Source organism: Heterocephalus glaber, unplaced genomic scaffold (genome assembly GCF_053883595.1).
Source record: "Heterocephalus glaber isolate CG9 unplaced genomic scaffold, H.glaber_assembly_v1.0 deba00001442, whole genome shotgun sequence".
In the NCBI taxonomy this organism is placed as follows: Eukaryota; Metazoa; Chordata; class Mammalia; order Rodentia; family Bathyergidae; genus Heterocephalus; species Heterocephalus glaber.
Window position 1 is genome coordinate 1,497,973 of NW_028258296.1, and position 17,254 is coordinate 1,515,226.

General features: G+C 48.8%; 1 protein-coding gene across 5 annotated transcripts in view; it reads left to right on the plus strand.

The window, feature by feature from the left end:
• LOC101719449 (PATJ crumbs cell polarity complex component) overlaps window positions 1–17,254 on the plus strand; it is a 174,415-nt gene that overhangs the window by 91,759 nt on the left and 65,402 nt on the right. For all 5 annotated transcript variants that reach the window (XM_087212785.1, XM_021255649.2, XM_087212786.1 and 2 more), the window contains one exon: window positions 10,894–11,090. In XM_087212785.1, the coding sequence (XP_087068911.1) occupies window positions 10,894–11,090 (197 nt within the window). The remainder of the gene's footprint in view (window positions 1–10,893; window positions 11,091–17,254) is intronic.

Genomic DNA, 17,254 nt, shown 5'->3' on the forward strand with positions numbered 1-17,254 from the left:
CCTCCTTTAGTTCAGTGCTTCCTTCCTCTTCCCTAGAGGTCACCTCTGTCTTGACCTCTAAAGCCACAGATACCTTTGCCTGGCTTTGAAACACTTTTCTGTCTTGGTTTCTTTAGCTCAACAGTAAGTTTCCAACATCCAACCTTCTTGTTACTTGTGAAAATAGCTTGTTTTCAGTGTTGCATAATGTCCATTTGTGCCACGATTTGTTTCTCCTTCCTACTGTAAGTGGGTATCTGTAGGATTGTATTTCACATTGCAGAAAATGCCACTGGTCAACCTAATGTCTAACAGAGCAAGTTCACTGTGACGTTTCCCACCCCAGCTGCTTTCTGCTCACTGCATGTTGATTGCTTTGGCTTTTGACTCAGGAAATTTTAGAGGTACACTATTAGCAGGACTTTTTACCTCCACACTCCACGGTCGCTTAAGAAAATGATTTTAATGATTCCTGTTTGAGTTTCTGACTTTTTTCTTCTAAATCTGTGTTTGAGTTTCTTTTTCAAGCTTATATCTAATATGGGTTGCATATTTATGAGACAAAGGAAAGAAACCATTTAAGCCTGTGTGTTTTTCCGAGTTCCACACCCAAAGCTTTTTGGTCATGTGGCCCTGGTTCTGCCCTAAGATCACAGACTCCAGAGCCAAACTCAAGGCCAGCAGCAGGCTTGCCGTGGCCCCGGCTGCCTGGAAGTGCTGTGTCCCCGTGCTTTGGGTTCTTCGTCTGGGGGTGATGATGCCCACTTACCCGAGCTCCCATCCACTCTGTGAGTCAGAGCACTGGGCTGGCACCTTGCACATATGAACCACATGCCTGTAAGCTGGTGTTGCTGTGTTGAGTTCCAGTTCTGTGGTTTCGTGTCTTGATTGCAAATTTCCATCTACAGGTCCCTGTATTATCAACTTCATATCCTGGCAAAAATGTCTACTATACTACGAGAAGGTCTGCCCTTTTGTTGCAGTGTGAGACATGCTTGGTTTGTGCTAACGTCTTTCCATTTTCTCTACGGATCTAAATATTCATTTGCCAGGCGAGAGCCTGCTTGCTTGAGTTTGTAAATTGTTTCTTCTGAATTGCTGTGATTTCCTTTATACATTTTTACTGCCCAAATCTTCATACACTGACTCTCGGAGTATTAAAAGTTGGTTACTACATATGAATAATTACTTTGACATTTTTTCATGGCTGACTTTTTTGTTGTTTTGGGGGCTTTTTCTGGTACCAGGGATTGAACTCGCGTCCTTGCGCTTCTGAGGCAGGTGGCAGAACCACTGAGCTAAATCCCCGGCCCTCATCCCTGATTTTTTTAAGCAGTAGCATTGTCATATTCATTGTATAGGAATAATGTTTAAAAATATTTTCTCTTTGATATTTGGGAGCAGACTGGATAGCTAAGTGCGTCTGAAATTGCCATGAGTTATTTATTATTCCAGGACGCTGAGCATTTGCTATTGAAATCCTGGGCTGGATTTGAATTAAGTTTCTGTCCTAGGAGGAAGGTTCTGTTTCCTAGCAACTCTTAATCACCTATGGTGATAGGAGACAGGAGGCCTCAGGAGAAATTATTTTGTCTTTCTTAGAGAGGGAAAAAGTATCGATCCTTTGATACAGAGCTATGAGCAACCTAGGATTCCTTTTCAGTTACATTGTCATAGGCTGAAAAACCCATGTTTAGAACCAGCAACTATTCAGCTGAGTCAGAAGACCTCTCTCTCGTCCATGCCCGTGGCCTGACGTTCATTCAGGGATACTGAGGACTGCCTGGTGGGAAAGCAGTAGGCTGCTTGTCTCATCTCTGATTTTTATTTAGAAGTGGAAGGGCATGCGGGTTACTGGAAATAGGAGTCACTGCCCCTTGCCTGACGTGTTCTAGCAATGCAGGAGAAAAGAAATGGCTTTCCTTTCTGTGTTAGGTTCATGGCTGAGGTCCCTATAACTAAGGACAGATCAACAAGTGAAAAGCATAAGAAACTGATGGAGCAAAATAAAAGACAGATAACAGGAAGTAGGGAGATGATAGTTCTGAGATGGAGAGGTGGAGGGAGGGAGGGAGGAAGACGTGCTCTGTGGTAACTCCATTCGGGGATGTAAACATCATGTGCTGCAAACATGGACTAACAAAAAACAAAACCGAGAACAAAAAAAAAAGTGATCAAACAAAACAAAACTTTATTTAGTACATGTTTTATATGCCACTTCTTCCGAAAAAAATCAGATATGTTTTCCTTCGTAAGGAAATGAAGTCCCAAAGAAAGAATAAAGCTGTTTTATTTTGCTTTCGATACTTGGGATGGAAGCCGGGGACACTGCCCCTAAGCTACATCCCCACCCCTTTATTTTATTTTGAGACAGGCTGGCCTCGAACTTGCTTTTTTCCTGCCTCAGCCTCCTGAGTAGCTGGGATCACAGCCCTGTGCCGGCTAAATGAGTGTACTTTTAATACCAGGTTTAGTGAAGATGAGAACAGTCCCGGGGAAGCTGGATTGGACGAAGGAGGTTGATCTGGCTGTGACACTCAGAGTCCTAGCGGGCCGTTTGTCCAGCTCCTCCTGCCCCGTGGGGCCTCAGACATGAGGACCTGCCTGTCTCCTGGCGCAGCACGGCACGGGAGCTCTCCAGGGAGTCCCCCATGCAGCCTGCCTTGGGACAGTCAGGACAGTCTCTCCTAAGTCCCATGGCTTCAGGACGGGACGAGGTGCTTCTGTAGCTGACTTGGGGCCAGCACGCTGTATTCCGAGATGGTGTCCCCTGAACCCCACCAAAGTCGCTTGTCAGGGGAAAGATTGGCCGCTTATTACAAATTTTTCCTGGAAACACCAGGGCCAGGAGTGGCCAGGTTCTGGATCATTAACACTTGGCGAGTTTTGTTGCTAACAGCGAGTAGCTATGTAGTTTGCAGATGGGCATGCATGGTGTATTCGTGTTTTTCGTGTATGTGAAAAATCTGAGTCCTTTGGGTTTTCTGTTTGTTAATTTTGGAGAAGGAACCCATTGGCTTTAAGTAAAACAATATTCTTTATTCTTCTTTAATATATTTTTAGTGAAATTAAAATGAGTACATTTTCCACTTTCCATTCTCAGACATTTTTCCCACCCCACTAGTTGCCATGGGAACGACTCCCGGCAGCCTGGAGAGCCCCCCAGCCAGCAAGGTGTGGGGTCCCTGACAAGGAGCCAGCTGTCTGTGACACGGGACAGTAGGCCCTGGCCTGGCTACACCGGGCAGGATGGGCATGGCCTTTTCTCTCTGAAAATTCAGACAAAAAAATAGCCTGGCGGGGTGCCTGGAGCGTTCAGAGCCAGGGCTAAGCTGCGGTTTCCGGGCACCACCCCATCTCCCTCCCCTAGGCTTCCCTTCCCCTCTTCCTCAGGGCCAGGGTGGAAGGGCTGCAGCGGGACAGCGGGCGGGAGGGGGCTCTGGCTGCAGTCCGACCCTGGCCTGGGCACCCAAGAGGTGCAGGTTTGGGACACACAGTGGGCCAGGGCTGCGGTCGACCGGGATGTTTCTTCTGTTATTTCTCCTCCTGTCCAGGTCAGGGCCCCACTGGCGAGCTGGATCCCGTGGACAGCGCAGCCTGGTCAGGGCACGGGTCCCTTAGGGTGCAGCTCAGCCCTGGCGCAGGACAGGGTGGCTTCCGCAGCAGACGCCGGGTGAGAGAGGATGGAAAGCGTCGGGTGCCATCCTGAACTAGGGCTGCTGCAGGGCCGAGGGCGGGCGGTCAGGTTCCCACTTCTCAGAGGGGGAGGCCTCCGGAGACTGTCCTGCTTCTGTGGTTTCTCTCGTCCTCCAGTGTGACCTCTGCAAGCCCTGCCGCCCTGGGGGACTTCGCTGTGAGCATGGTGGCCGTCCACGCTCCCCCGCATGGGGGCCTCCTAGCTGGCCGGACTCTGGCGTGCTGTGTGCTGGACAGACGGCAGGGCTCAGGCCGGCAGACAAGAGGGTCAGCGGCCCACCAAGGGTCAGTCGCCTGCCTAGGACTCGGTGACACAGAGCTGACACGGGTCCCTGTGCCAGGAGGCGTTAGGTATGCCGGCAACGTGAGGATCTGAGCATAGCTTCTTAAACCCATGAAGAGAAATTCGAAGCCAACTTTTCTTTTCAAAATGATGTTCAAGCCAGGCAGAGTGGCACATGCCTGTAATCTCTCACTCAGGGTGGCTGAGGCAGAAGGGTCACAGGTTCAAGACCAGCCTGGACTACGTGTTGAGGCATTGGCTCAAAATGCAAAAAAGACAGAATTGAATTACACTCTACTATGAGATCTTAGTTTTTGGCTAAAAATTAGCTTCATAACTATATTAGAGATCTTTATTCTTCAGGCTTATTTCTTTATCTATGAAATAGAGTTCAAGAGCTGGACAGGGGCTAAGAGAAGCTAACTTTCTGTGATTTCTTAGTTTATTTTGCCTGAATTAAAAGTCTTTGATTCCATGAGATGAAGAAAACGTCGCCAGTGCGTTGTCTGAGGAGCAGGACCTGTCACCCTGCACACCTCCTGTCCTGAGTCTGAGTAAACATTGTAGGAACCCGAACTCCAAGGCTGAAGATGTGTGGAGTAAAAACCCAGCCGAAGCGTGTGTTGCAGAGCTCGGGGCATTCTTCTGCTTCCTCTTCCTTGTGTTTGTGACACTGAGAAATGGTACACTGCAAGCCTCTTGCTTTTCAAGTCTCTCCTGTTCAATACAGTGGATTTTTTTCTGGTTATTTATTATTTGGGGAGCTGGGGGTTGCAGGGCCAGGCACATGCTAAGCACACGCTCTACCACTGAGCTGCACACCCAGGGCTAGAGAGTGGATTTGAAAAGAAAGTGTACACATAGTAATTTGTTTTTCTGGCAGCGCTATGGATTTTGTTAATTTTGAATACAAGTGTAAAAAGAAAACTATGCTTTTTTGGGTTATTTGTATTTGTTTTTGATTTTGCTGGTACTGGGAATTGCACTGAACCCAGGTCTTCACTTATTTTTAGGCAAGGTCTCCCTTAGTCACTAAGTTCCCCAAACTGGACACAAACTTGCAATCCTCCTGTCTCAGCTTCCCAGAGTCCTCCCCTCCCCATTTTTTTAATAATCTTTTTTTATTTTAATTTTTATCGGTACATGTTTGCAGCACATCATGAGGAGTTGGTATGTGTACTTAACACATCTTAATTCTTTTTACATCCCCTGCCCTGCCCTTCCCAGAGTCCCTCTTGTAACTGAAGGAATGCAGTGTCTTTGGGGGAAACGATATGTATCTGGAGACTTTAGGTCTCAGGTGGATTTCTTGCATCACTCTTCAGGGGCAGATTGCAGAGGCCCTTAGACATGACTTGTTTATGATTTCAGCAGTGTAGACTGAAGGTAACATGCCATGCATTGCTGTAGGTGCAGAAGACAGCCACAGAGTTTATGTTCTACCAGGAGAAGTAGAAGAAGTAAGAAACCTAGAAAGATCCTTTCAGACAACCCTGTGAAGACTCATGGACAGACCTGGGTTTGCACCCTTATTACATCAGCTCCCAGCTAGAGGGCTTTGGGAGTTGCCTAACTGATAAGCCTCATTTCACACATCGGAGGGCAGAGGTGACAGGTCTTACCCAATAAGGTGGGTTTAACCGGAAAGAAAAAGCTGATTACCAGGTTTGAGCTTAGCCCCAATGGGGTGTGGTGAAACAAAGCTGCTTAGCTCAGTGTGGCCAGAAGCACAGGGGAGCGGGACCAGACACAGACCTCAGAGCCAGGCAGAAGTGTGCTGATCCCAAGCCAGCCAAGTCGTGCGCCTCCCCGGCCACCACCTCACCCTTGTAAAGTCCATACCAAACTCCTCTTTAAACCACACTTCATCCCCCAGTAAAGGCAGTAGCCAGTCCGTAACTTCACCTGACAGCACAGCTGTCCTGCACAGTAGCAGAAGCACACTGCCTTCCTAGAGCCTCAGCAGTGCTGTTTTCAGAAGCCCAAGTCCAAGTCTCTTCTGAGACCCATCGCCAACTCTTAGCTGTGACCCTCTGTGAAAATCAAAACCAAGTTAATCCCTGGTACAGTAGCACAGGGTACACATTACCATTCTAGAAGGGAGGAATGGGGAATAGAGAAGAATGGACTCAAGCAAGGCCGAAACTCAGCGGGACAAACATTAAGCCTGATAGCTCCATATCCAGCCTCGGGACACAGTGGTAAAATATGGGTTCCCAAGGGATTGGGGTGTCCCAGCCCAGGGGCTTGCTTGTTGCAGTCCACACGCCTCTCTGTTGTGCTGGCTTCACTCAATAGCCTGTAGTTTTGTTGGCATCCATTCCATGTTCATGACAGAGCCAACTTCCTGGGGTCTCCACTGCACATTTCACTTCATTCCCATAGCTTCACACACCACCCTCTCAGGAGCTCCTTGCCTGGCCTCTCAGGCCTTCCTCTGAAATCTGGAAGAAGCCAGGAATGGCAGCGTGTACCTGTGATCCCAGCACTCAAGAGGCTGAGGCAGGAGAATTTCTGTGAGTTCAAGGCCAGTGTGGGCTACATAATGAGTTCAAGGCCAGCCTGAGCTGCATAGCAAGACCCTGTCTCAAAATAAACAAACAAACAAAGAAATCTGGAAGGAAGTCTTTCTGACCTCACAGCTCTTGCATTCTGTTATACACTGTTCCTTCAGGGTCAAAATTTAAGATTTTCAAATTTTTCTCTTCTGCTTTTTGCCCCTAATCCTCACTATAAATCTGACTAAATGCACCTAGTAATAACCGTGTCACAGTACAAACATTGGGCTGCCTTTGAATTTCCTCCACCAGATCAAGTAGTTCACCATCCTTAATCTCAATCCCCTCCAAAGTCTAAGGACATGGACAAATTATACACACTTTTTTTTTTTTTTGCTGAGCACACAGGGCCGCTAGTCCAGCTGCCAATGGAGCCCTTATCCCTAGCTGAAATCTCCTGAGCCTGGCCTTTACTGTCTATGTTCCTATCAGCCTCTGGTCTTCTCCTCTCCAACTGGAATCATCCATTAACCTCCACTTACAGCATTCTAAGGCTCCCCTACCCAGCCTCTTCAAACCTTTCCAGACTCCTCCCACAAACCAGTTCCAAGAGCTTCTGAGCCACATGGTCAGGTATAGTCATAGCCAAGACCCTGCTTCTCCTGGTACCAGTTCCTTACCTTAGTCACCCTTCCTGTTGTGCTGGACACAATACCTGAAACCCACAGTTTAAAGAAGGAGAGGTCTAACTTGGCTCACATTGTAAGGGAATTTAGTCCATGATCAGTAGGCTCCAAGGCAACCAAATCATGGCAGAGGGCTGTGGCCAAGCAAAGCTGCTTAGTTCATGGTGGCTGAAGCAGAACAGGGGGTCAGCGCTAGAATGTAAGGGCCAGGGAACAGACGCAGACCCCAAAGACATGGCCCCATGACCCATGCTACACACCCACAAGTGGGCTCCACCAACCCCTGGGTGGATCCCAAAGCCGGTCAGGTTGATATTCCACCCTGTTTCATCATCTCAGGTCAATTTCCAATTCTAAAATTGCTAGTGAGTTTGAGTACTTCACATGTCTCTATGTGAAGATATATCACATGAAAACGTGTTTGGCCAGATTTCCATCAGGGATGCCATCATCTTCTGCTTCACTTGTAGAGTTTCCCTGGATATTAATTCTTTGTTAGATTAAAATACTGAAAATACTTCCTTGTGTTATTTTTCTATCTGTAGATTTAGGTGTAGAAAGCACCCTTCTATTTTGTTTTGCCAGCTGTTTTATTTTTAATCTTAACTAGGTATAGTTAATCAAATGCTTTTATCCATCTTACAGTATAATCTTTGATCTTCCTTTAGTTTAGTAATGGGATAATTTTTCTTGAAAGCTTTCCTGATGTTTAACTGTCTTTGCATTTCTGGGATACACCCTTCCTCATAATACTTTCTTAGATTGAATCATATGAAGCTGTTTTTTGGTCAAAAAATGGTCAAATATTACTTGTCACATAGAGATGAAATTAAATATTTTTAAATATTCTTGGATTAAATTAGCCTTTTCAAAAAGACTTTTACATTAGTGATAGCAAGTTAAATATAAGTATAATCTTTTTTGTGTTTATCTGTTACGAGAATTATAATCAGGATTACACCAGCCTCAAAAAATGAGGTGAGAAAAATTTTAAGCTATTTTTTCATGTTCTGGAACAACTTAGGGAAAAATTTACTCTAAGCTGAAATCTTACAGAATTGAAGTATAAAACTATCTAGCACCGAGTTTTCTAATGAAAGGAAATATTATATATTTCAACCTCTTTAAAAATTACAAATCTGTTGGAAATTTACATTTATTCTTGTACTAAATGTGACCTTTTACATTTTTTGAGAAATATGCCTGTCATATATATTTTTAAGTCTGCCACTATATAGTTCATATTGATAGTGCCATCCATCATCATTTTACCTGAAAAAAAGCTGTCAGACGTTATTTCTCTTTTTTAGTTCTATAATTTATTTATACCATTTCTTGTTTTCCTTGTGCAGTTTTTGCAGTCCTATTTTCTAAAAACTAGTTTTTCTTTTTTGAACTAAATTTCCTTTTTAATTGCTACATAGAAACATAAAATTATACATCCTAATGGGATAACACAGTGTCTCAATATGTTTATACATTGTGTAATATTTAAAGAACTAGTTGTTAGTTTCATTGATCTTTATGTGATATTTTTGTATTATCTCATTTGCTTGGTTTTGATCTATTCTCAGTAGATGCTTTTATATTTGCTATTTTTCTCTTGTTTCTTTGCATTTGCTTTACAGTTCTTTTTCTAACTTCTTGGGTATCAAGTCTAATTATCTTTTTTTTTAATTATTGTCTGGTGAATTACTCAGAATTAGCCTTCCAAGTTCCTCTTTCACTGTCTCTTTTCATCAAGATGGAAACCTAAAATTGTTATTTTCCTATCTTAGGCTTTTTACTAATACTAACTTATTTGTAAACATGAGATTTTAAATTTATCTTTTCATAGTCAATTTTCAGTGTTTGGTTTGACTGAGCTATGTTCGGAGAACACAGCCTGTATGATGCTGCTTCTTTGTATGTTATTGACGGTTCTACTGTGGCCCGAAACACAGCCTGTTTCTGTAAGTGTTCTGGGTTTGAATGTTCAGAAATGTGTCTTTTCTGAGAGTCGAGAGTTCCGTGTATCTACTACCTTGATCTTACTGCCCTCTTAGTCATCACTGGCTTTTTAAAAAACCATTCTCTGCCTTCTTATTTTCTGGATTGTGCTAAAGCCTGTTTTGTGTTATTTTCTTAGCTGTGGTTCGGCTCCTTAACCGACTCACCCTGCCTGTCCCGGAAGCAGCGGAGAGGAAAGCTAAGTGCCGGCTGAGCCTGGGCTCTCGGGCCCAGCCCCTGAGGGACACGGCTGGGATGGCACCACTTAGCCTGGCCGCATGGTCGGCCTCGTTCTGCAGCACCTGGCGACCCAAGGGTTTCTCTGAGCCAGCGATGCCCTGTCCTCTCCTTGGGGGACCCCAGCCATGCCCGAGACCCGCGCACCCACTCGGGAAGTCTCGTCTAGCTGCACAGGTCCTCTGGTTTCCAGGAGCGCCATTAGCGGAGGGCTCGCTCACTGATAAGTCAGCATTTTCCTGGTGCCCCTGTGGCGGCGAAGCTGGCTGAGCTCTGCCGAGCCAAGGGTGCTGTGACTGTCTGGGTCCGCGTACCTCCCGCTCTCCCCGTTCTTCAGCCTCCACACAGCCTCTCGGTCCCGGCAGCCCACTGTAAGGGCACCTGAGTTTATTGATCGCTTTCGTACATTTCAAATCCCTTCGTGATGCTGTATTTTGTGAACCATGTTCTTTATCACTAAAGTTTTTGCAAGTCTTTTAAGAGTCTCTTCAAAATCTTTGCAAAGCACATTTATTCTTTCTAAAATAAGCAGACACTTGGCTCCCAGTGTGTGTGTGGACTTGTTTTACTGTTTGGAACTTGCTGCTCACTTCAATCCCAGGTCGCTAAGGCTGGTGGAGTGGCCATGGCCCGGCAGCTTCCTCTCCTGTCCTCCTTGGGACTCCTGGAGCTCAGCTTTCGTGCTGCAAGCTGCCCTCGGAGTCCATCCACGTAACGCAAAGGGAGTTAGCCGGGCCTAGTTGCAGGAGGGCCAGAACCTGTCTTTCTTTACCCTTCGGCTGACGAGCCAATTGCTTCGCAGCACAGTAGTGCGTGGGTCTGAGGCCGCTGCACCTGGGTGAGTGCAGGTGAGAGACGCCTCATGGACTGTTCGTGGTTCCTTACACCTTCCAACGCCCAGAAACGAGTCTTATCCGGCCCAGTTTAGAGTGGTACCCGGAGCCCCAGAGGGAAGCGCTTCTGACCCATGGCCATCGAGTGTGAGACCTCACAGCGGGCTGAGCTTGGACCTCACAGCGACACCCACTTCTGAAACACCCCTTGCTCTGCTCACGCGATTCACTTACTTTAGGCCGTTCGTGTATTTTAAAGACTTCTTTAGGGGCTAGGGATGTAGATCCTTCCTAACATGCACAAGACCCCGAGTTTGTTAAGTGCAATTATGCTTTAGAATAAATTGTTGATTTTTCTCTCATACGGAACCATAAATCCATGAGAGTAGAAGCCGCGGCTGTTGCCCATGGCCCCGTCTCCGAGCCCAGATCCCCCTCGTGGCTCGGTACTGTTGCTCGGTACATACTCTGCTTCCCCTGGGGGTGAAGGGGAGGCGCCGCCGTGGTCTCCCCGCCTTGTGCTGCCTCGGCCCCCGCAGTGCACAGAGAGACAGCAGTGGGCGTGGCCCCGAGGAGCCTGTCCTAAAGAGCACGCAGTCAGGGGCTCGCGGTAGTACAGGAAGCCCTGATGGCTTCCGGATCAGTCAGCTGCTCTCTTCAATTCCTTACACTTTCTTTTTCTTGTTTTATAGAAAAAATCAGGCAGCGGTACGCAGATCTGCCCGGCAAGCTGCACATCATCGAGCTGGAGAAAGATAGGCAGGGGCTGGGCCTCAGCCTGGCGGGCAACAAGGACCGGTCGCTCCTGAGCGTCTTCGTGGTGGGGATCCACCCCGGGAGCCCCGCGGCCGCCGACGGCAGGATCCGCGCAGGAGACGAGCTGCTGGAGGTGAGGCAGGGCTGGGTCGCGCGCGCAGCAGTCAGCGAGGGTTAGGTCCTCTGCGCCCTTCGTAGCGAGGACTGGAACCAGACTGCTGGCCGTGGGTGTTTTTTGCTGCCGAGTGAAGACTTCTCACAGCCTTCTCAGAGCCCGTAGAGGGACAGTCTCACGGGAACATATGCAGGGCAGGGGCTTGTTTTTAATATCCGTTCCCAAAGGAGCAGAGCTGCGAGGGAGTCTAACATTGTGACTGTTCATCAGACTCCCTTTGGGTTTGGTCTCTGCTGTTTGGTTTTGTAAAAAAAGCGGCAGGCTTGTTCTCCACCTTAAGGAGAAAGCATTGTATCTTCTCCATTTATGTAAGGCGTTCTCGCTGGAAGTATGGAGTACATGCCTTTGATCTGTTGAGAAGGTTCTGTTCTACTTCTAGTCTCCTGATAGCTTTTACCATGAACAACTGTAGAATTTAGTCCAATACTCTTTCTTCAACTAGTGACAGGATCATGTGGCTTTTTCCTTTCCTCTGTTAAAATGATGACTTTTGGGAGTGGATCTTCCAATGCTGAACCAACACTGCCATCCCTATAACAAAACCACTTTCTACATCCTGCCCGATCTGACTTCTAATAGTTTGTTTTGTTAAACAAATGTCTATCTATGTTCATACTTTTTTCTTCTATTATCTTTATCCAGTTTTAGGATTAGCACAATGTTGAGTTCCTAAAATGAGGGGAGAAGTGTTCCTTCTTTTTTCTGCTTTGTTTGATATAATTTATCAGTTAAAATGTTTATGAGCATGCTGTTGTCATATAGGTAGGTTTTCAAGCTAGGATATACTTTCTTTAATAGGTGCTATTCAAATTTTATATTTCTTCCAGAGTTAGTTTCATTAATTTGTCTTCTAAGTTACTTCTTAGAAGTTGTCAAATTTATTTCAAAAAAGATTTTTGTAATATGCTTTCTATATCCTTTTAAATTCTGTAAAATCTGTGGTAATGTCTCCTAGATCTTAATATTTTAATTTAAAAATGTATAACTGATATTGTGTAACAGGAAGAAAAGGTCTAAAAGAGCAGGGAAATTGGGAGGGGTAGGGGAAGGGAAAAAAGGGAAAGGAAAAAATATGAGAAGAGGAAAAAAATGGAAACAAGGTCTTTGCAAATAGGGAAGGGTGGAGGGGGTGAAGGGAGGGCAGGGGAAGGGGAAAAAATAAGAACCAAGACAGATTACGTAAAGGTGCAAATTTCCAATGGTGAATGTCATTGTATTGTACACCTAAAATGTACCAATAAAATTAAAAAAAAAAAAAAGAAGGCGGCAGAGCCAGCAAAACCTGACTTGCATCAGGAGTGGCCCAGGTCTGTCACGTGGAGTGGGGCTGCAGTCTCATGGGCACCTGGCTCAGGAGAAGGCTGGAGCCTGAAGAAGCCAGGGCAGGGCCAGGTCCTCTGCTCATCACTGCCTGAATGGCAGCATCGGTGACCTGAATGGTGCTTCTCCTTTCCTGAATGAGTCAGGGCCTGCACCCTGATCTTAGTGTGCTGCAGTCTGTGTCTGTCAGGACACGAAAGGAGATGAAGATGTCCGGCCTCTCCATTCACACTGCCCCAGCCTGGCAGAACAGAGTGGATGAGAAAGACCTTTACACTGCAGATGGAGACGGAGCAGTGACAGTGAAAGCTGCCCTGCCCAGCCGGCCCCGCACCTGCTTCTCCAGGGCAGCCGCAGTGTTGCTCTGAGTCGTCCAGCTCCGGTGGCCACTGTGCTGAGGCCTTCTGGGAAAAGTGTTCCACATGGGGATGTCCGGAAGACCCGGTCCGCCTGATTCCTCCTGCTCAGAGTGCAATGCTCAGTCGCCATAGCGCAGCCAGAGCAGCTGCCACGGGAAGGGGAAGTGGGGACACCTTCCGTGCCTTCTCGGGGTGCACCACGCCGACCTCACAGCTCTCCAAATGCTGCAGCTCAGGGGCTTATTTTGTTTTTGTAATGAGGGTCTTGCTAGGTTGTCCAGGCTGGTCTGGTCATGAGCTCACGTGATCCTCCTGCCTCAGCCTCCCAGGTGCAGAGACTGTAGGCACACGCCATGCACCCCACGTGGCACAGGGATTTGTACAGAGGTCTTATCTCACAGGCATGATCGGGTGTTAACTTAGACTCGAGCCCCTCTTCTCTGAGCCCGACCCCACAGAGCTGCCCGATGGGGTAGAGGTGTAGCTTGGTCGCACGGCGCCTGTCTGCCAAGCCTGAGACCCTGGGGCCCATCCCCATCTTGGAATAAAGTTGCCTCATAGACGCAAAGGTGCTGCACCCAGGAGTTGCAGGGATTGGCACCATGGGGCAGGAACAGGGCCCTGGACCAAATGCTGGGACAAAAGGGACCCAGCGCCCCGCGGCCTGGAGAGTGCACCAGTGTGGGCCTTCAGCAGGGCCCTGGCAGAGACCTGGCTCGCTTTGCCTGCGGACGGCAGCCTCACAGACTGGCAGTCAGCTGTGAAGGAGCCGTGTCACCTCTGTCCCCGCCGAGGCTGGCTAGTACCGCTGGGCAGGAAGCGCCTTCACTCGGGCCTCCTGGGCTCCTCCGCACTCTTCCTTCGGCCTCCGTGCTTGGACCCCTTCACTGCCACTCAGTGACTGCCCTCATTCCGAGAGGGAGAGAGCAGGGCCTCATCCACACACGCACTCAGCTGAGTCCCTGCCCCTCCCGAGCCAAGTCTCTGCTTTCGGGGGCAGCAGCCAAGACCCGAGGATGCAGAGCTCAGTGTCCTGTGTCTTCCCCACCCGCCGCTGCCTTCCTGCAGTCAGAGCTGTTCAGCCGGCGACTGTGCAGTGTCCTATGCGGGTTCCGCGCCTGAGATGCGGGAGAGGTGCGTGGCATCCAGCCAGTCCCGGGCGCGCGGACATTCCCGGATTCGCTCTCGCCGACCGAGTTCCTCAAACCGCGTTTCTGGGTGACATCGTGTTTCAGTCCTGCTGAGTGTCTGTACCGACACCCTCTCTGCAGAAGCACGTCCTGAGGAAAGTCCTCCTGCTCCTCCAGCTCCGTCAGCACCCTGCACACTGGGAAAATTCACACCCAGGGCCTTGGGCAGCTGTAACGTGGGCCCTTCCGCCCTTAAGTCAAGGATGAGAGGAACAAATGCAGGTGGGTGCCAGAGACCCCTGCAGCAACTCTCTAGTCCCCACCTGCCCAGTGTGTGACTCGAGGCTGAAGAAAAACTTAAGACAGGTAAAGAGAAAGCGTGAACTGGGACAACGGCCAATGCTCCCTTGGCAAAAGGCACGGGTCCGTCTCACCCAGCGAATTTTATTATTCATTAATCAGGGTAAAGGTGAAGTGTGTGTATAAATGTGAAGAAGTGCATGAAATCTCCATGGAAACCAATGCAGGCAAGGCTTTAAAGAGAAGTCAAAGCATATTCAAATTAGAAGCAAGACAGACAAAATCTATGGTTGTAATTAGGGTATTGTCCTTCAAGCTATGAAGGCACTAAGGTGGGCATGGGGTTGGGGTGCAGTTACTCTGACTTCGGCTGTGGATGTTACCTCCTGTCAGCCTCACAGCTCCGTAGGCCATTACTCTGCCCTCAGCCGTGGCCGTCAGCGGGGAGGTCATGTTGGCCACATAGCTCTGGTCAGACTCGCTTCTTAAAGGAAGCCAACTGAGGGGTTAGCACTGCAGCCTGCACCGCTACAGCATGCTTTGGGCATGATCTTTACTTCGGGCTCTGGCGGGTGGGAAGCATTCCCCAGCGCCGTCCCGCAGCCCAGCAAATGTCCCGGGTATTTCTCTGATCTGTGGGGAAAGGGAGTAGAGTAGGATGTCAGATCCGTGCACTTGGAGGCTGGGAGTGGGAAACTGATTCAACAGGGAGCACTAGGGAGGTGGAAGGCAGCATCCCTGCACCTGTGCTCTGCTGCTGAGTCGGGGTCAGCTCGTAAGGAATGCTGCATTGTGTAGCAAGTGTTTGCAAACTGGCTTCCTGGTCACACAGACTGGATTCCAGGGTAGAGAAAGCAGGGTGCATTCACAGGCCCATGAAAAATGCATTCATTTTTCTGGTCTCTCTCCTCAATGGAACTGCAGCTCCCATTGTCTTGATTATCTTTATGGTTTTGCTGGTGTTATTTCTTTTCATTACCTTGCACCTCATCATGTTAGTGTGTTATCACTGTGCTCACGGCTTCCTGTTATGTAGAGCTGATCCTGTCTACCTAAGAGCCATAAATGCAGCCAAGAAGTAGGACAAGTGGTGGCCAGGCACACACTGTGGCTTCTCTGGGTCAGCGCCGGCTCCTGCGTGACAGCCACCAGCCATCCGAGGCTTCGTGCCCGGATGGAGCTGCCCAGGTGGAGAGTGCGTCCCAGTTTGGGAGGCACCGGCCAGTTCCTGTGTCGAGGGACAAAGTGCGCAGGGCGACTGCATCTCAGCTCCTTTCCCCCCTCCCGACCCAATGCTGCGCTCACAGAGCTGATCTCCAGAGGCGCCAGCAGGTGGTCCCGGGGGAAAGGAAGGGGACTTCACAGGGCTTCCCCGAGCAGTCAGTCCAGCATGCCACAGCCGGGCGTGGGTGGCCAGGCTGGGGTGTGGGACTGGCGGCATGGGACTGGGTCTCATGTGGCTCCAGGGGTCTGAGCGCAGGAGGCAGGGCTGCACCTGTGGGGTCGCGGAGCTCAGGGTGGACTAAGTCCATGGCACAGATATTTTCCACACGTGCCAGGGACAGCGACATGGGACTGCAGCAACTTCCGGGCGCGTTGTCTGCGAGTATTCATTTATTAAGAGGAGGAACTGAAGCCAAATGACCGAGCCAGTACTTTTGTCTGCTCCACCACAAAGCCCAACCTGAGCGCCTGCAGTTTATCCTGTGAATTTCTTCTGAAATCTCTTGAAAACCTAAATGTGATCTAAAAGTAGCACAGGGTAGTAAATAAATCACTAGCTATTTTGTACCCATGGATGAGATTACTCCTAATTTATAGTTGCATGTTTCTCTCATCTAGATTGACTCTTTTGGTTCATTACCTACCGTACCCAATGTGATTTTATAAAGTGTGTTTCTTAATGCAACAGCCACTCCCTGAGTGGCCATGTAATCAAATACCCCATGTGGAGCCAATAATTTGAGAAACAGAAAGAAGAGCAGAGGGTGTCAAAATTACAGTAAGGTGATTTTCCCTAGCGTTTCACGATCAGAGAGAGCCTCTTACTGGCTAATAATGCAAAAGGAGAGAGATCTCGTTTTTATTGCAGCACTGATTTCACCTGGGGCCCAGCGTACCAGCCCCTGCACATTGGATCTGATTGTGTTGCACATCGATCAAGTCTCAGCGAAGCTATTTGAAAGTAGGTTGCTCAGACCTGACAACAAGTGCCGTAAGGAGGTTCTGAGGATGACCCTGCCCCACTCCCTGTTCCATGGTCGTCAGCCTGTCCCGGGAGATCCGAGCAGTCGGCTTCCCACACAAAACTCGGCCCCCGGCACTAAGGTGCTGGGCAGAGACAGGTGACCTGTCCCTGAGTAACAGGCATTGCATCCAGTGTCCCCACAGAGGATGGGCCGTGGAGAGACAGCAGCAGGGGCTGCAGAGCGCTGCTCTGGGAACTGTGTGACCGCTGAGCGCTCGGTTTGGCAAGCGGTGCTTCTCCAACACTTGAGCAGGTCTGTCGGAGCCCCTCTGCGTCAGAAGGAAACTGGGAAGGAAGAGGCAGGGTCCGCAGGAAACACTGGCCTCTCTGACACGCAAATCTGGGCTCCTGCTGAGTCCAGGTCAGTCGCTGCCCTGGAGGGCAGTGAGTGGCTCTCAGCCCGCAGTTTCCGTGGCAGGCGTGGATGAGGGCAGCCCAAGCAGTGCCAGCATAACACGCGTTTCTCACGCTGAATCCGCTGATTCTGCTCGTCTTGTCATTCGGTGCCACTCTGCGTTCACTTGGAGAATGCAGCTGGTGAGCTACACCCGTCCCTTAGGGAGCAGAGAAGAGAAATGCTCATTTTTGAGCTTGTCCTTGCCCAGAGGATGCCTCTGCACATCCAAAGTAAGATCTTCCCTCGCAGCCCGCCTTGCAGTGAGGGCTGTGTCTCCCACTGCCATTCTGTAACAGCTTCGCTGTCCTTTTCCATTTCCTGCTGCGAAGCCCCTGAGCTTTACTTTTACTGTTCTTCTTTCTAACTGA